The 13,143-nt window shown below is 28.3% G+C and overlaps 1 protein-coding gene across 1 annotated transcript in view; it reads left to right on the forward strand.

The window, feature by feature from the left end:
- The window catches only part of LOC129981547 (heat shock protein beta-1-like), a 39,076-nt gene extending 26,396 nt beyond the window's left edge, over window positions 1-12,680 (forward strand). The window contains exons 2-3 of the mRNA XM_056092422.1: window positions 4,203-4,593; window positions 10,462-12,680. Of these exons, the coding sequence (XP_055948397.1) occupies window positions 4,228-4,593; window positions 10,462-10,659 (564 nt within the window). The 5' untranslated portion in view covers window positions 4,203-4,227 and the 3' untranslated portion in view covers window positions 10,660-12,680. The remainder of the gene's footprint in view (window positions 1-4,202; window positions 4,594-10,461) is intronic.
- The last annotated feature ends 463 nt before the right edge of the window (window positions 12,681-13,143 follow it).

Consider the following 13,143-nt stretch of genomic DNA (forward strand, 5'->3'; position numbering starts at 1 on the left):
GGTGTAAGGGGTTTATGTATGTGTTTTTATGAATATCATTAACGCACGCGTGTATGTCTTTTCACTAAAACTTTTTCATTAATGAGCAGTGGAATCATTAATGAGAATGGGCTGTAGATATTTACTTCCGGTGGATAAGGTTGACGCCTCGAATGTGAGTAACTCTTTTATTTATTTATCTGTTGGTAAAAGCGCTAGTGCTTATCTATTTGGCGTGGTAGGTTCAACTCTCGTATCCAACGAAATAATGCTTATAGGTTACAAGATAAATATAAGAATTTTTTTTTCTCGACAAAAGTTTTCTTTTATTTTTTGCTATCGATTCTTTTTTTATTTGTTTCAGAGCTGTTTCTCGAATTCGGTAGCTTTTTTTAAAAAAAATAATGATGTTAAATAGATTTCATGAATTATTTAGGAAATCAGCGGAAATTAATATATTATTCAGTCCAGAATTCTTCTATGGTATTAATTATTTTCTGAGACATTAATGTTTTGTTCTTTTTGGCAATTTATCAGAATGTAACGCTAGATACATTCGCTTTTAATGATGCGCTTTTAATGATGCATAACATATATAATGAATCGTTTGGAAAGTCGATGGAAATAAATCTGCTAATTTATCTGTAATTTATCCAGTTTTAATTAACATATGGCTATCTTTTAATTCTATTAGGCGGTTTTTGATCGTTCTTTAACGAAACTGGCATTTCTATATCAATTAGTATTTTTTTATCTGGTCTATTTTTAAACGTAAAGGCAGGTCTAGTCAAAAAAAAATTCTAGATTTGATTAAGGGACGATAAAAAATAATATATAAGTAAACGAATATATATAACTAAAACGAAATAATATATAACTAAGTATTCGATATTTTAAATTAATTATTTATTACCTTTTAGTATATCAAAACAAAAATTACAGAATTTACTTTTAGTCTAAAGAATTATTAATACAATGCATATGAATTATTATTTCTTCGAAATTCATTAAATGCACGTTTATGGGGAAAACATTAAAAACCAATAAATGCTTTTTTTAGTGAGATTTGCATTTTCTTTTGCATTTCTTCTTCTTTTTTTTAGTGAGATTTGCAAGTTTCTTTATTTTGATCCGTTTGTGTTTATACTAAGCAAAATAATTTCTTTTTTTTGGTATTAATATGGGTTTTAAGACAGTTAAAATTCGATGATTGTACTTTTATTAAGCATTAAACTATTGTCTGTCATATGCATCAAATAACTGTCATTTTATATCAGTAGATAAAAGTATTGAAACCAAGTGAAGCAATTTCTTATTTGTTTATTTATATTATAAGTTAAAATAAACAATAAAATTTTTTCGCTTCCTATTGAATAAAATTAATGGGAAAAAAAGCTAAAAATATTGAAATATTTTCTAACTAAGAATAAACAAATAATTTTTTTCTAATGGAATAAAATTCTTAATAAAATAAAAATATTAGGAATATATCTAATTAAAATAAATAAATAGTTTTAATTTCTAATTCAGAGATATTTTAGTATAAGCAGTGTAAGCAGTATAAAATTATGAATGACCGTATATTTTGCTTTTCCCCCCTTATCAAATCCACTTATGTGTATCGATACAAGTGAATATAAGGAACAAGGGAAAAACCATTGTAAAAGTTAATATTCAATTAAAATCTTTCTTAAAATTAATTAATCAAACGATCATTTTAATTTTTTCAATCTTTTGTTTTTCTTTTTCAAATCTAAAATTAAATAGATTTTAAAAATAATTATAACTATTTACTTCTTTAAATAAGGTAATAGGCAAATAAATGTATTAAGTAAAGATGCAGTTAAATATATTAAGTAAAAAGGCAAATAATGTATATTTGGATTATAGTGCAGAGCAAAATACAAGTTCGAAAATGAGTAAAGGTTATGCATAATTAAAATGGAGCAGTTATGATTAATTAATTAATTTTTTTAAAAATGTATGCAACAATGTCAGATATTAAGAGATATTTTTCTTAAAAAAAAAAGTATGCTTCCCACCAAATTTATCAATCTTTGTATCAAATTACGTAGGTTGGCATAAGTTCTGACAAATTTTTTTAGTAAGTCAGAAACTTAGATGCTTCAGTTCTTTATCTCAGACAAAAGGATGTGTCTTGATTTGTTACTTAATTATTAATTAACCAAATTAATTAATCAATCAATCAAATTAAATTTATCTAATAAGCTAAATGAATCCCTTTTGTTATTCTAATTTCAAGCCTAAAAATATTTTAACATAATATGACTAGAAAAAAAATGGCCCTTTAAAGGGTTAAGTCAAAAACGGAAAGAACAAGTTTTTTTTAGTAATTATAAATATGAATTTGTTTAAATTAAACAATAATACGACAAATGTGAACGTTGTAAATTTATTAAAATCTGCGACTTTCCGAAAAATATTTCAAATTTAAATAAATAATTACAAATAATGCGCAACTTTTTTTTTTCTCAGAATTATTATATAGGTTTTATAATCAAAGACATGGATTGTTTTTTTTTATTACTTTCAGAATAAAGAGTTAAATAAGGAAAGAGAAAATTCGAAATGAATAGAAAATTCATTGCATCAGATAGAAATAATTCCCCATCCAGACACGATTTTAGTTTTCTTCCTTTCAGATGCACCGATACTAAGAGCCTTTTATTCATTATTTCCGTCATATCACATTTCAAGAAACAGCAGTGTCCCTCGGCTCCACTTAAGAAATCAGATATTCTTCTACTTAACAAAAACGAAAAAACGAAATTGCCGAATCAAGGAAACGTATTAGAGAAATTGTTATCTCTAATCATCCGTCACACAATTGAATCTCATCCTCTATTATTTCCCTCTTTGCCATTCCAACTTGCCTCTAATCACGGGCTGACTAAAAAATTAAAGCTGACCTTGCACTACGGATGCGTTTGTTTAGGTTTGGTCACGTGACGGACTCGTTTCTGGCCATTGAGTCACGTGGGTATTGTTGTCCGAGCATGTGAAGTGGGTGGATGGGAAAAAAATGTACACAAAAACAGCGAAAATATGCGGGGATGAGTTCGGTGTGTATATCACCCAAGTGATCTGTTTCGGTCAGCACGAAGCACGGAATGTGTGATAGAATGTTTACCTGGGTATTTAGATTCATGCCTTTTAGGTCAAGTTGTTGAGACTTTGCACGAATAAGTATATTGTGAGGATATACTTATTTGCTAAAGTCGACGACTTTATTTACGCTCTGTATATTCATATCTGAGGATTTCATAAAACGCCTTTCTTTAAACAATTTAAAATGCAATAAAAGTGATGATGCCATTATGAGGAGATTTTGAAAAAAAATTCTTTAATTTTTCTGAGAAATAATTATATTTAATAAGTTATAAGGATAATTATAGAAAGTTATATAAAGATATTTTATTAAGCATAAAATTGGAATAATTTATTTCAAGTAACATTCGATTTTTCCCTTTTTAAAAATATTTTTAAATTATATTTATAAAAACTTCATTTATTATTGGATGAAATTTTCGAATCGATTTTTAAATTATTATTTTTATCGATATGAATAATATTTATATTTCTGAACCTAGATATTTATGTATAGCAAAGTTCTGAAAATTTACTGAAATCACTTGAAAATATTTTATGCTGTAAACTTTTAATAAATAAAAACATTAGTATAATTTATTGAATAACGTGGATTTTTGTTTCAGAATTTTTGGCTTATTTTTGTAAAAATATTTTAAAGAATTTATCTTCTACCTAAAGTAAGAAATATGTATTTGCAAGAATAAAAAAATAATTGATAAAACAAAGTAAAATATAAAATAAACGAAGTCAATAACAAACTAAAAATTAAAGATCTTCCGTACTTTAATTTAATATTTTTAAATTACATTTTTAATGAAATCTCAGCATTACTATGTTTTTACAGAATTTTTTTAAAATAAATGTTTATAATGTCTTATTTTCTTAATAACTTTTAAATATCTTATTAGATATCCTTTTAATTATAGTTTTTTTTTTTTTAAATAAAAGATGTCGTTTTTACAAAAATCACCCTTTAGCTTATATATCACAATTCGAACACAATTTTAAGAAATTTTTTTCCGTATAATTATTTTCTAGTATCAATATTACTTTCATGTAAAATCTATTTTAACTGATTGTAAATCCTTGTCTAATTTGGTTGTCTCTTCCAGGCTTGAAAGTAAGCGCATCTCAAAAATGGCACCAGAACGCAAAGTTCCTATCCAAAAATCCGATTTCCATGTCTTGGATGAAGAATTCCAATCAGTTCGGGGTCGATTTGAGGCCGAAATGAAAAAAATGGAAGAAGAGATGGCCAAACTTAGGGCCAAGCTTCAAGAGCAGGACCGAGGGTCCTTTAAATCGAGTGCATCTCTCCGAATGTCCACCACTGAAGAATCGACCTCCAGCCACAAGTCTGTGGATCACAGCTCGTGGATGGATGATCTGAACTCACCTCTCATCCAGAATGGAGACGATGGTAAGAATCTGAAACTCAGATTCGATGTCAGTGATTATGCTCCGGAAGAGATCCTTGTCAAGACAATCGACAATAAATTGAAGGTAAAAATAACTTAATAAATATTCTGAATGCTGTGGGAAAAACAGGAAAATAATTAATAAAATATTTTCCTATTAATTTGTCTTAAGTCAAGAACCAAATCATAAAATTAACTGTTTACTAAATCTATCTTACTATTTTATAGATTGACAAAAATAATATATACTAATAAAGATCTATCTACAATTCTATGATATTCTATTTTTCATTCCATCTGAAATCGATGGCGCATGTGTAAAAAACAGTATGCATAAAGACATTTAGTTATTTAATATCTGCTTTGAAGTTAATGCTAATACTGCTTTAAGACGGATCTCGTAGTTTTCAATCATGGCCAGATGATGACCACATCTAGAAGTACCCGTTCTCCAAGTTTTTATGCCACACCAACGGAAGGATTTGTTATCTTCGACAACAAATTTAAAGTGCACCAAGCCCACATAGTAGGTGACATGATCTTCGATAGCAGATTTAATGTGCACCAAGCCAACATAGTTGGTAGATATCATCGACAGCAGATTTAACGGACACTAATCCCACATAGTTGGTAGATATTATCTTCGATAGCAGAATTAATGTGCACCAAGCCCACACAGTTGGTAGATATTTAGTTGAATCTAATTTCGAATATTGACCAGAAACCGAGACCTCACAACCTTGCCATTTTGATGGCTATTCTCATCCTTTTATATTTTTGCTTATTAAGCAACATACTAATTTCTACGAGTCATTTGATTAAGGTACTGATTTTAAAAATACATTTCCAAAAATGCATTCAATACTGAGACCCATCAACCGATCAGAATAAGAACAAATTGTTCTGAAATTCAATTTCTCTTCTTTTTTTCTTTCATTTTACTGTTGGAATTTAATTTAATTTGACAATTGAAGCGAGACATTTCAATTCATTTCTGTTCCCTGTGTTTGAAACTCCTTTTTATGTTGAAAAGTTCCGTTCTTTTAGGCTAGAGGTAGTTTTTTCCATTATTTTCCTGTATTATCTAATCCTTGCCAGACAGTCATCTGGTTTCGATCGTAGTGAAAACTTTAATTAGCAACCTTGGAGCGTGTTCTTCCGGCATTCTCAACCTGGAAATAGCCCAACTCATAAATTTATTCACCAACCTGTGCTTTTTCGGTCGTGTTCCACTTCGGTGGTTTTCAAGCAAACCGCAGACTTTGTTAAAGGAGTAGAATTGATTCCCTCTTTTCGGGAGAACTCTTTTTTTTTCTTTGGAAAAATTGCTGCTGCAGGAGTTATTCCCTCCCCCCCTTTTTTTTATCTTGTTGATAGAATTTTGCACTTAAAGCGGCTGGGAAATTTTAGAATTTGATTTAAGATAAGTCAAGCATGTCCAATTCAAAGGCGAACCGAGGGCAAAGAAATCTCTTCTACGTTTATGTCGGATCATTTGTATTATATATTCGAAAAGTTTAATATAAGAAATAAGAACTGCAACCACTTAATAAATGTTCTCTTTCTCATCTCTGCTACATATTTTCTACCTTTGCTTTTTCAGAGATAATATATATTAAGCACACTTTGAAATCGTTTGTTATATAATTTTTACTTTCTCGTATACGTAGTATAGAGAAAGTATAAGAAACGTTGAACAAAATTCGAACTCGAGATTTTGGTGAATCTCCACGTTTTATACTTCCTTCAGTTCGAAAAACACGTTTTTGGAATATGTTCCGCCTGTTTGTCTGTGACAGAAATAATTCAAAAACGCTTTACGCTAGACAGTTGAAATTTGTCATATGGTAATTGCATCAAATTTGTAGATTTCTGACAAATTTTGAATAAAATCTGTCCATAGGAAGTCCGTCTGCCTCCTATCCGAATATAAGTTAACCCGATATTTACAAAACGAAGTGAGCTAGATAGATAAAATTCCAGATTTAAAATCTATAATGGAAACAGCTGTCAAATTTTGAGCCAAATCCAATTACAAGTTGATTCTAGTCGTCGATAGAAAGGAGTCGATCAATATTTTCAGAAACAAGTAAACGCGATAGTTAAAAAACGCAATGTAGTATGGGATTGAAATTGGACTTGTGGGTCTTAGTGGCGCAAGAGCCAGTTCTGACTATACTGTGCCACAAATTTGGTACGAGGTTTTGTGACTCCATGTGCAAAGTTTTGTATCAAATCTTTGTTCCAATTGGGTGAGAAAAACGTCACTAAAGCACAAATTCGATTTTATTATTATTCACTAAAGCACAAATTCGATTCGGTATTATTATTGCAAGCCAATTAACTCGTCAATTATGACGCGATAAATTCAGTAAAATTCTAAATTCAGACTAGAAGTAAATATTTCGTAATTATTGTACACCAATACCATTCAAGACGTTCTTTGGCATGACAAGTTTATTAGAGAGTATGCGACAAAGATTTTGGGAGATACTTCCCATTGATTTTATTAGTAAATTTAACTAACGCCAATTGATCGATGGCAGTTTTGATGACTTTTCACATCCCTAACTTTGCTATAAAAATTAATTTATTTATTGAAGACCTGATGATGATTTCCTCTTCACTCAGTTTTTGAAACTGTCTGTCTGATGGTAGGTTATTTTTGCCAATGAAAATTCAATGAATGATAGGAAATTCAAATATTTCTAATAGTTATTAAAAATATTTGAGTATTTACAATAATACTGATATACCTAACTTGACTATAATTAAAATGTTTGCTGTATATATATTTAAATTCATAATTAAAAGTATTAACGACTTAACTAAATCAACACTGACAATGTTCCGAAAACTGGGAAAGAAAAATTTAATGCCTTTTATCAGTTTTTATAGAAGCAACGAAATCTGTTCTGCGCATGTCAACCTCATCGAGAGTTGCCACTCTCTAAAAATCATCCTAGAAGAAGCAAAAAGGATTTCCTGCCAGATATAATTTTACAGAGACAGGAATGCCTGATTTTGAAGGTATTTCCTGTCTGTTTAGTTTAGTTAGTTAACGAACATCTCGTTTTGGGGCAACACTAGGGCTATTTTGGGGATGGATTTCGTAATTTTGGACCGCGGTCTGGTGACGATGTTTCCTGCTAGATAATATTTGATAATATAATCCATCGCCTCCGGTCATTTGGATCTTTGGAACTTGTAAGCGTTTTAATGCCCCAAGCAATGTGTTGTTCTTCAGCGCAGTATTTTTTTTCATCTTTTCCATAGTTCCGTAATATTTTTCAGCACAATTCAATGAATACGTATATCTTCAGTTTCCTTTCCTTCATATTCATTGTAGTCTGATGTTGCTGAATTCCTATATGATTTCATTCTTTGAAATGGTATTTAAATGATTCCTTAATATTACATAAAAAATAATAACCTTATATATGTACAAAGCGACCAGATATCCTGAATTTTAACCCTGGGAACTCTGTATAATGCTGGGGGGAAAGGAGGAAGAGACTATATAGATTGAGCAGCTGAACATAATAATAATAATCGATGATAAAATTTGTTTAAGAAAACATGAAGAAATTAATAATTTTTATTTGTTATTACAATTAATTCTTTATTTTTCAAATTCATTTATTCTTTTATTTTTCGAATTTATTCATTTGTATTATTTTTAGTAGAGTGGCCATATTCTGAGACGACTGTTAAAAAGTAAAATTCTTCTGAAGGCAATTTTAATTATCTCTTTTTAAATTGAGTTATTAAGTATAAACAAAAAATGAAACGATGCTGAACATGTTTTAAAGACCCGGAACAAACTCAGTTTAGATTCGAAAGTTTATTTTGAAGGTAAACCACGCCATTTGAACAACTCTGCGTTATTCTCAAGGCAATAAATCGTTTTAGACAGTACAAAAAAATGAATAACTTCTCTATGACTTTCTGGAAAAAAATCCAAGCATTAATTTATTGAATGCTTCTCAAAGAACATAAATCATGATGCATAAAAAACAGATAGATATCTAATTGTTTTTGAGATCACTGTTTTGTTTCAGTTGATCTTCGGTTGAGTTTTTCAATTGAAGTTAAGTTTATAAAATTATGATTTATGAAGAGAGACTTTAGTTTGTTGTATCGTATCAAACTTGTTCAAATTGTAGGTATCATATTTTCTGCTTTTTTTTCAGGAGGCTTAGTTTTTTAATGAATGTCTTTTAATAAATTTCCAGTCATAAAATCGTATCATCGTAATTACTAATTTGATGAAAATTGGGAATTTATGAAAAATTTTCCCGCATTAATTTATGAAAATTTTTATTTAAATGGAAAATTGTAATTAAAAAAATAATTTATCAGAAAGATGCTGAAAATTTGATTTCCTCGCATAATTCTGAGACCAAACGATTTATAGCTAAATATCTTAATAAATTCTTTTTTTTTAGAATTTATTTATTCTTTTTTTTATTTAAAATATATATTCAAAGATTATTTAATAAATTTTTTTTGTTTTAACATTTTAAAAAATTTTTTAGTAAAAAGAAAAATAGTTCTACTGATATTTTAATTTTGAGTTTAAGAATACAGACTCGCTTTAGAATAAAAAAAAAAAATTAATATTGTTTTAAATTTAAATATGTTGACTTAACGATAGACTATATTTTTTACAAGTTCAATGTCATTATTTAAATGATTTTGTAGTGAAAAAATGCCATTTTACTCAGTTGCTAATGATTTCTTATCTTGATAATAAGAAATGGAGTGCTAATTATTTTTAATATTGATTATTGATTGCCAATTTTGGATCAATGCATCTATTTTTAATACATTTTTTTAGTTATAAATAATATCATTATCTGGAAAGCCATATATATAAAGAGTTTGAAAATTGGTAAATCGAGGATAAAAAGTCAGGATCATTTTAAATTGTGTTCTATTTTGTTTAGCTATAAAAAGCAGGTTCTATTTATTTCAATGACTCTAAGCAGACCGATTTACATTTATTAGTATAGCAGTTATTCTTTCTTAATAAATATAGTTGAAATGCTAATTTTTGACGAAAGCGATGTAGTTTGATACTAACCAAATAGAATTACGTTACTCAAACAGCAAAACAGGAAAAGCATATTAATATTTCCCAAAATATAGTATATCGATTGTTTAAATTTAATTTTTATTTATCCATTGATAATGAATTATCTTTTACATTTTAGAGACTTGAAGTGTTCTAGTATTGATAAATTTTAAGTGTAATATAATTAGAATTAAACTCTCCTTGCCCAGAATACTACTTTAAAAAATAATGGTAATAAGAATATTTCAGTGGTATAGGTTTCAGTTCATATACATTTCGAAACTTAGGGAAGCAAATGTCATAAAAAAAGCTTTGAATACAATTTTTTTTTTTGCAAAGTTTTAAGAAAGTTAGTCTAAAAGTCATCAACAAAAATCAATCGTTTTCTCTTGCTCTAAAACACGCATTACATTTTTTTTTTTTTGGCTTTTGAATGCTTTAATCTTAACAAACCACACAATATATAACAATGCCAGTTATTCATAAAGTTAGTTGTATATAGTAAAGGTCAATGAAAAAGCAACTTTTTATATTTTGTTATTTTATAAATGAAATTGATGCAGTCGAAAGATGACTAGAGTAAAATCAATAATCCTTTTATGCGTTCCTATAGCAAACCAATCAGATTGCCTGTTTTTTACAGAATTATTTGCTCATTTTAAATTTATGAGCCGTATCCATAAAAAATTGCTATATCGAAAATATCCACCTGCCGTATAATATCCATAAATGCCGTATTATATGTTATATTGCCATATCCATAAAATAAAGCAAATGGTGCGTTTTCAGTGGCCATTACTACATTTCTCTTTAAAAATAATTCTAGATTAAAATTAAATGTACAAAAAAAAAAAAATCTTTCTTTTCTTTTTCCAGGTGAGCGCCAAGCACGAAGAGAAATCTCCCAACAAGACCGTATACAGAGAATACAACAGGGAATTCATGCTGCCTGTGGGCACCAACCCCGAACTCATCAAGTCCTCCTTGTCCAAGGACGGCGTCCTCACCATTGAAGCTCCCCTGCCCAGCATCGATTCTTACCGAGAGCGCACGATACCCATCGACAAATGCTAAGCCACTTCACGCTTTTGCGGGTTTTACTTTTCTCACTGAGTAGTGACTATGAAACAGCTTAGTCTATTTGGCTGTTTATTGTTGTACGTATTTGCTATATACTTAGCAGGACTGCATGATTTCTTTTAGCATTTTTGCCTATCATACCTTCTTGGAGTTTTTTAATAACTCAAAAACATATAGTAGTGAAAATAAGATTTAAATATTGAATTTTTGACGTTATTTAAAGCATTTTTAAACCATTTTCGGTAATTACTTTCTGGTCAGTCGTATTTTTTTTTATTAACATACGGATTTTGGGAATTTGAGAATATATATATATATATAAGAGATAACTGCTTTTTGAATTCTGTATTACACTATATTTTAAATTGGAACTGAAATTGTTAAAATGTCAAATAAATTTTAAATTGTGTCGAAATAGAAGAGTGCAAAAGGAATTTTAGTTTTAATGTGTTTTATATTTCTGGAGGAATAGGATAAACACATACTGCTCTGTACCGAATGCTTATATTCAGCGGCAGATTCAGGTATTATGATGTCCCTCTTTTAATAAAAATTAATTTAACATTTCAACGTATTTTTAGTTTAATCAATATAATAATGTAAATTTAATCGATATAAAATTTTAATTAATTTAATCAACATAATTTTAATTTAATTGATATAATGATTCACCCTAGGGTATTTTTTTATTTTAGTAACTTTGCGAAAATAGACATTTTATTACTTATTTAATTATTACGACATATAATTTCAGTTTCAACGTTTGAATATGATAATATCTAAGCGGATATTTGGATTTTATAAATATTGTAATAACAAAGTGAACGAAATACGGCACAGAAACCTCATCAAAAAAGGTAAAGTGTTGATATTTTCAAATATTTTAGAATTCACTGAATTTGTATTTTTTGCAAATTTATTTAGTTACTAAACAATTAACATTTATTTAATTGATCTGCCTGAGACCTCCTTCAGTTCATCGACCCTAGGTAGCTGCCTAGTTGGAAATATGTCACTGCTTATATTTATAAATTTAAAGTAATGCAGACTGTATTTAGATAGTGGGTATTGTTCTTATTTCTTGGTAATATAAAGGAAATAATATTAAAATTTAAATTTTATTTGAATTGATATATCTATAATATACATTTCCTCTGAAATCAATTTTTAACAATTTGGAGTTAATTGAAAAATTTTGTCAAATAACTTTAATGCAGGTCGCAATTTAATTCTAATGTGGCAGTGTTTTGTGTCGTATGATATTTTTTCTAATTTATAAGGTACATTAAAATGTATTAAAATAGTTATAATATGAGTTTAGTTAATTTGTTAAATCTGCATTAGAATTGGAAAATAAATATAAATTTTAATGTAAGATTGTACTTAAAAATTCTCCTTAAAAAGTTGACTTTTATTTATGATGGTAATTAGAACTACAAATAAAAAAATTTAATAAATTGCGCATAATTATTAATAAATGAATAAAAAAATTCTTTAATATTTTAAAAATTAAAAAACAAACAAACAAACTTAACATTAGATTGTGTACATCAATGAAAAGAAATTCGATTGTAAAGCATGTGTGCCGATTGATTTTGCGCAAAAACTTTGAAAATCAAAATAATGCATGGAGTATTTTTTTTTTTTGTAAGATCTTGTGTACATTGTTCAACCTCATGCAGTCCTGCTCTTTTGTGATTCGATGATAATTTATTATTTACCCATTGTGAGAGAGATTTTGTTCGACGTCTATCCATCTGTAATGTAGCATCTTTCTACTTCATCAGTGTAGTTGTAACTTGTTTGCCAACATTCCTTTGATGAAGCTTCCGGACAGCTTCGAAGTGTTCGTAGAGTTATTATTTTTTTTCTTGTGGTTTTCATTACGCCGCTGAGCTTATGCTAGCTTTGAAAGAAGCCTTGGAGGCATTTTTTTGATGTATTATACATATAATATAAATGTATGAAGAATATATATATTTCAGAATTGGACGAATAAATTTCTATGTAAATTCTGTACTGTAAGCACTGTTTTTTTTATTTTATAATTTAAAATATACCACACTTCACCTTAGCATATTAAAAACACAATATATTTTTTAATGTAATTCAGACACATATAATATTATGATATACAAGAGGATTATAAAATATTATCCTGATATACGAAACCGTAACTATTATACCTTTCAAAGGAACGGAATAAAATTTTGGTTCAGAGTATTTTGAGATATGCGCTCAAGAATCATATGAGAAACAACAAATAAGCTCTAACAGTTACGATTAAAATGACAAAATTTTCCGATGACTATACCAACTTTTTTTTTTACTAGAATATGTTTTTAGCAAAAAACAATAAATAGCTTTAGAAAATGGTACCTCTACCACGAAAATCTCTGTAGACAAACTAAAAAGAAAAAAAAAGATAAAATAACCAATAACAGCAGAGAAATAACAGAAAAAAATATTTTATTGTGT

Source organism: Argiope bruennichi, chromosome 8, assembly GCF_947563725.1.
Source record: "Argiope bruennichi chromosome 8, qqArgBrue1.1, whole genome shotgun sequence".
Lineage (NCBI taxonomy): Eukaryota > Metazoa > Arthropoda > Arachnida > Araneae > Araneidae > Argiope > Argiope bruennichi.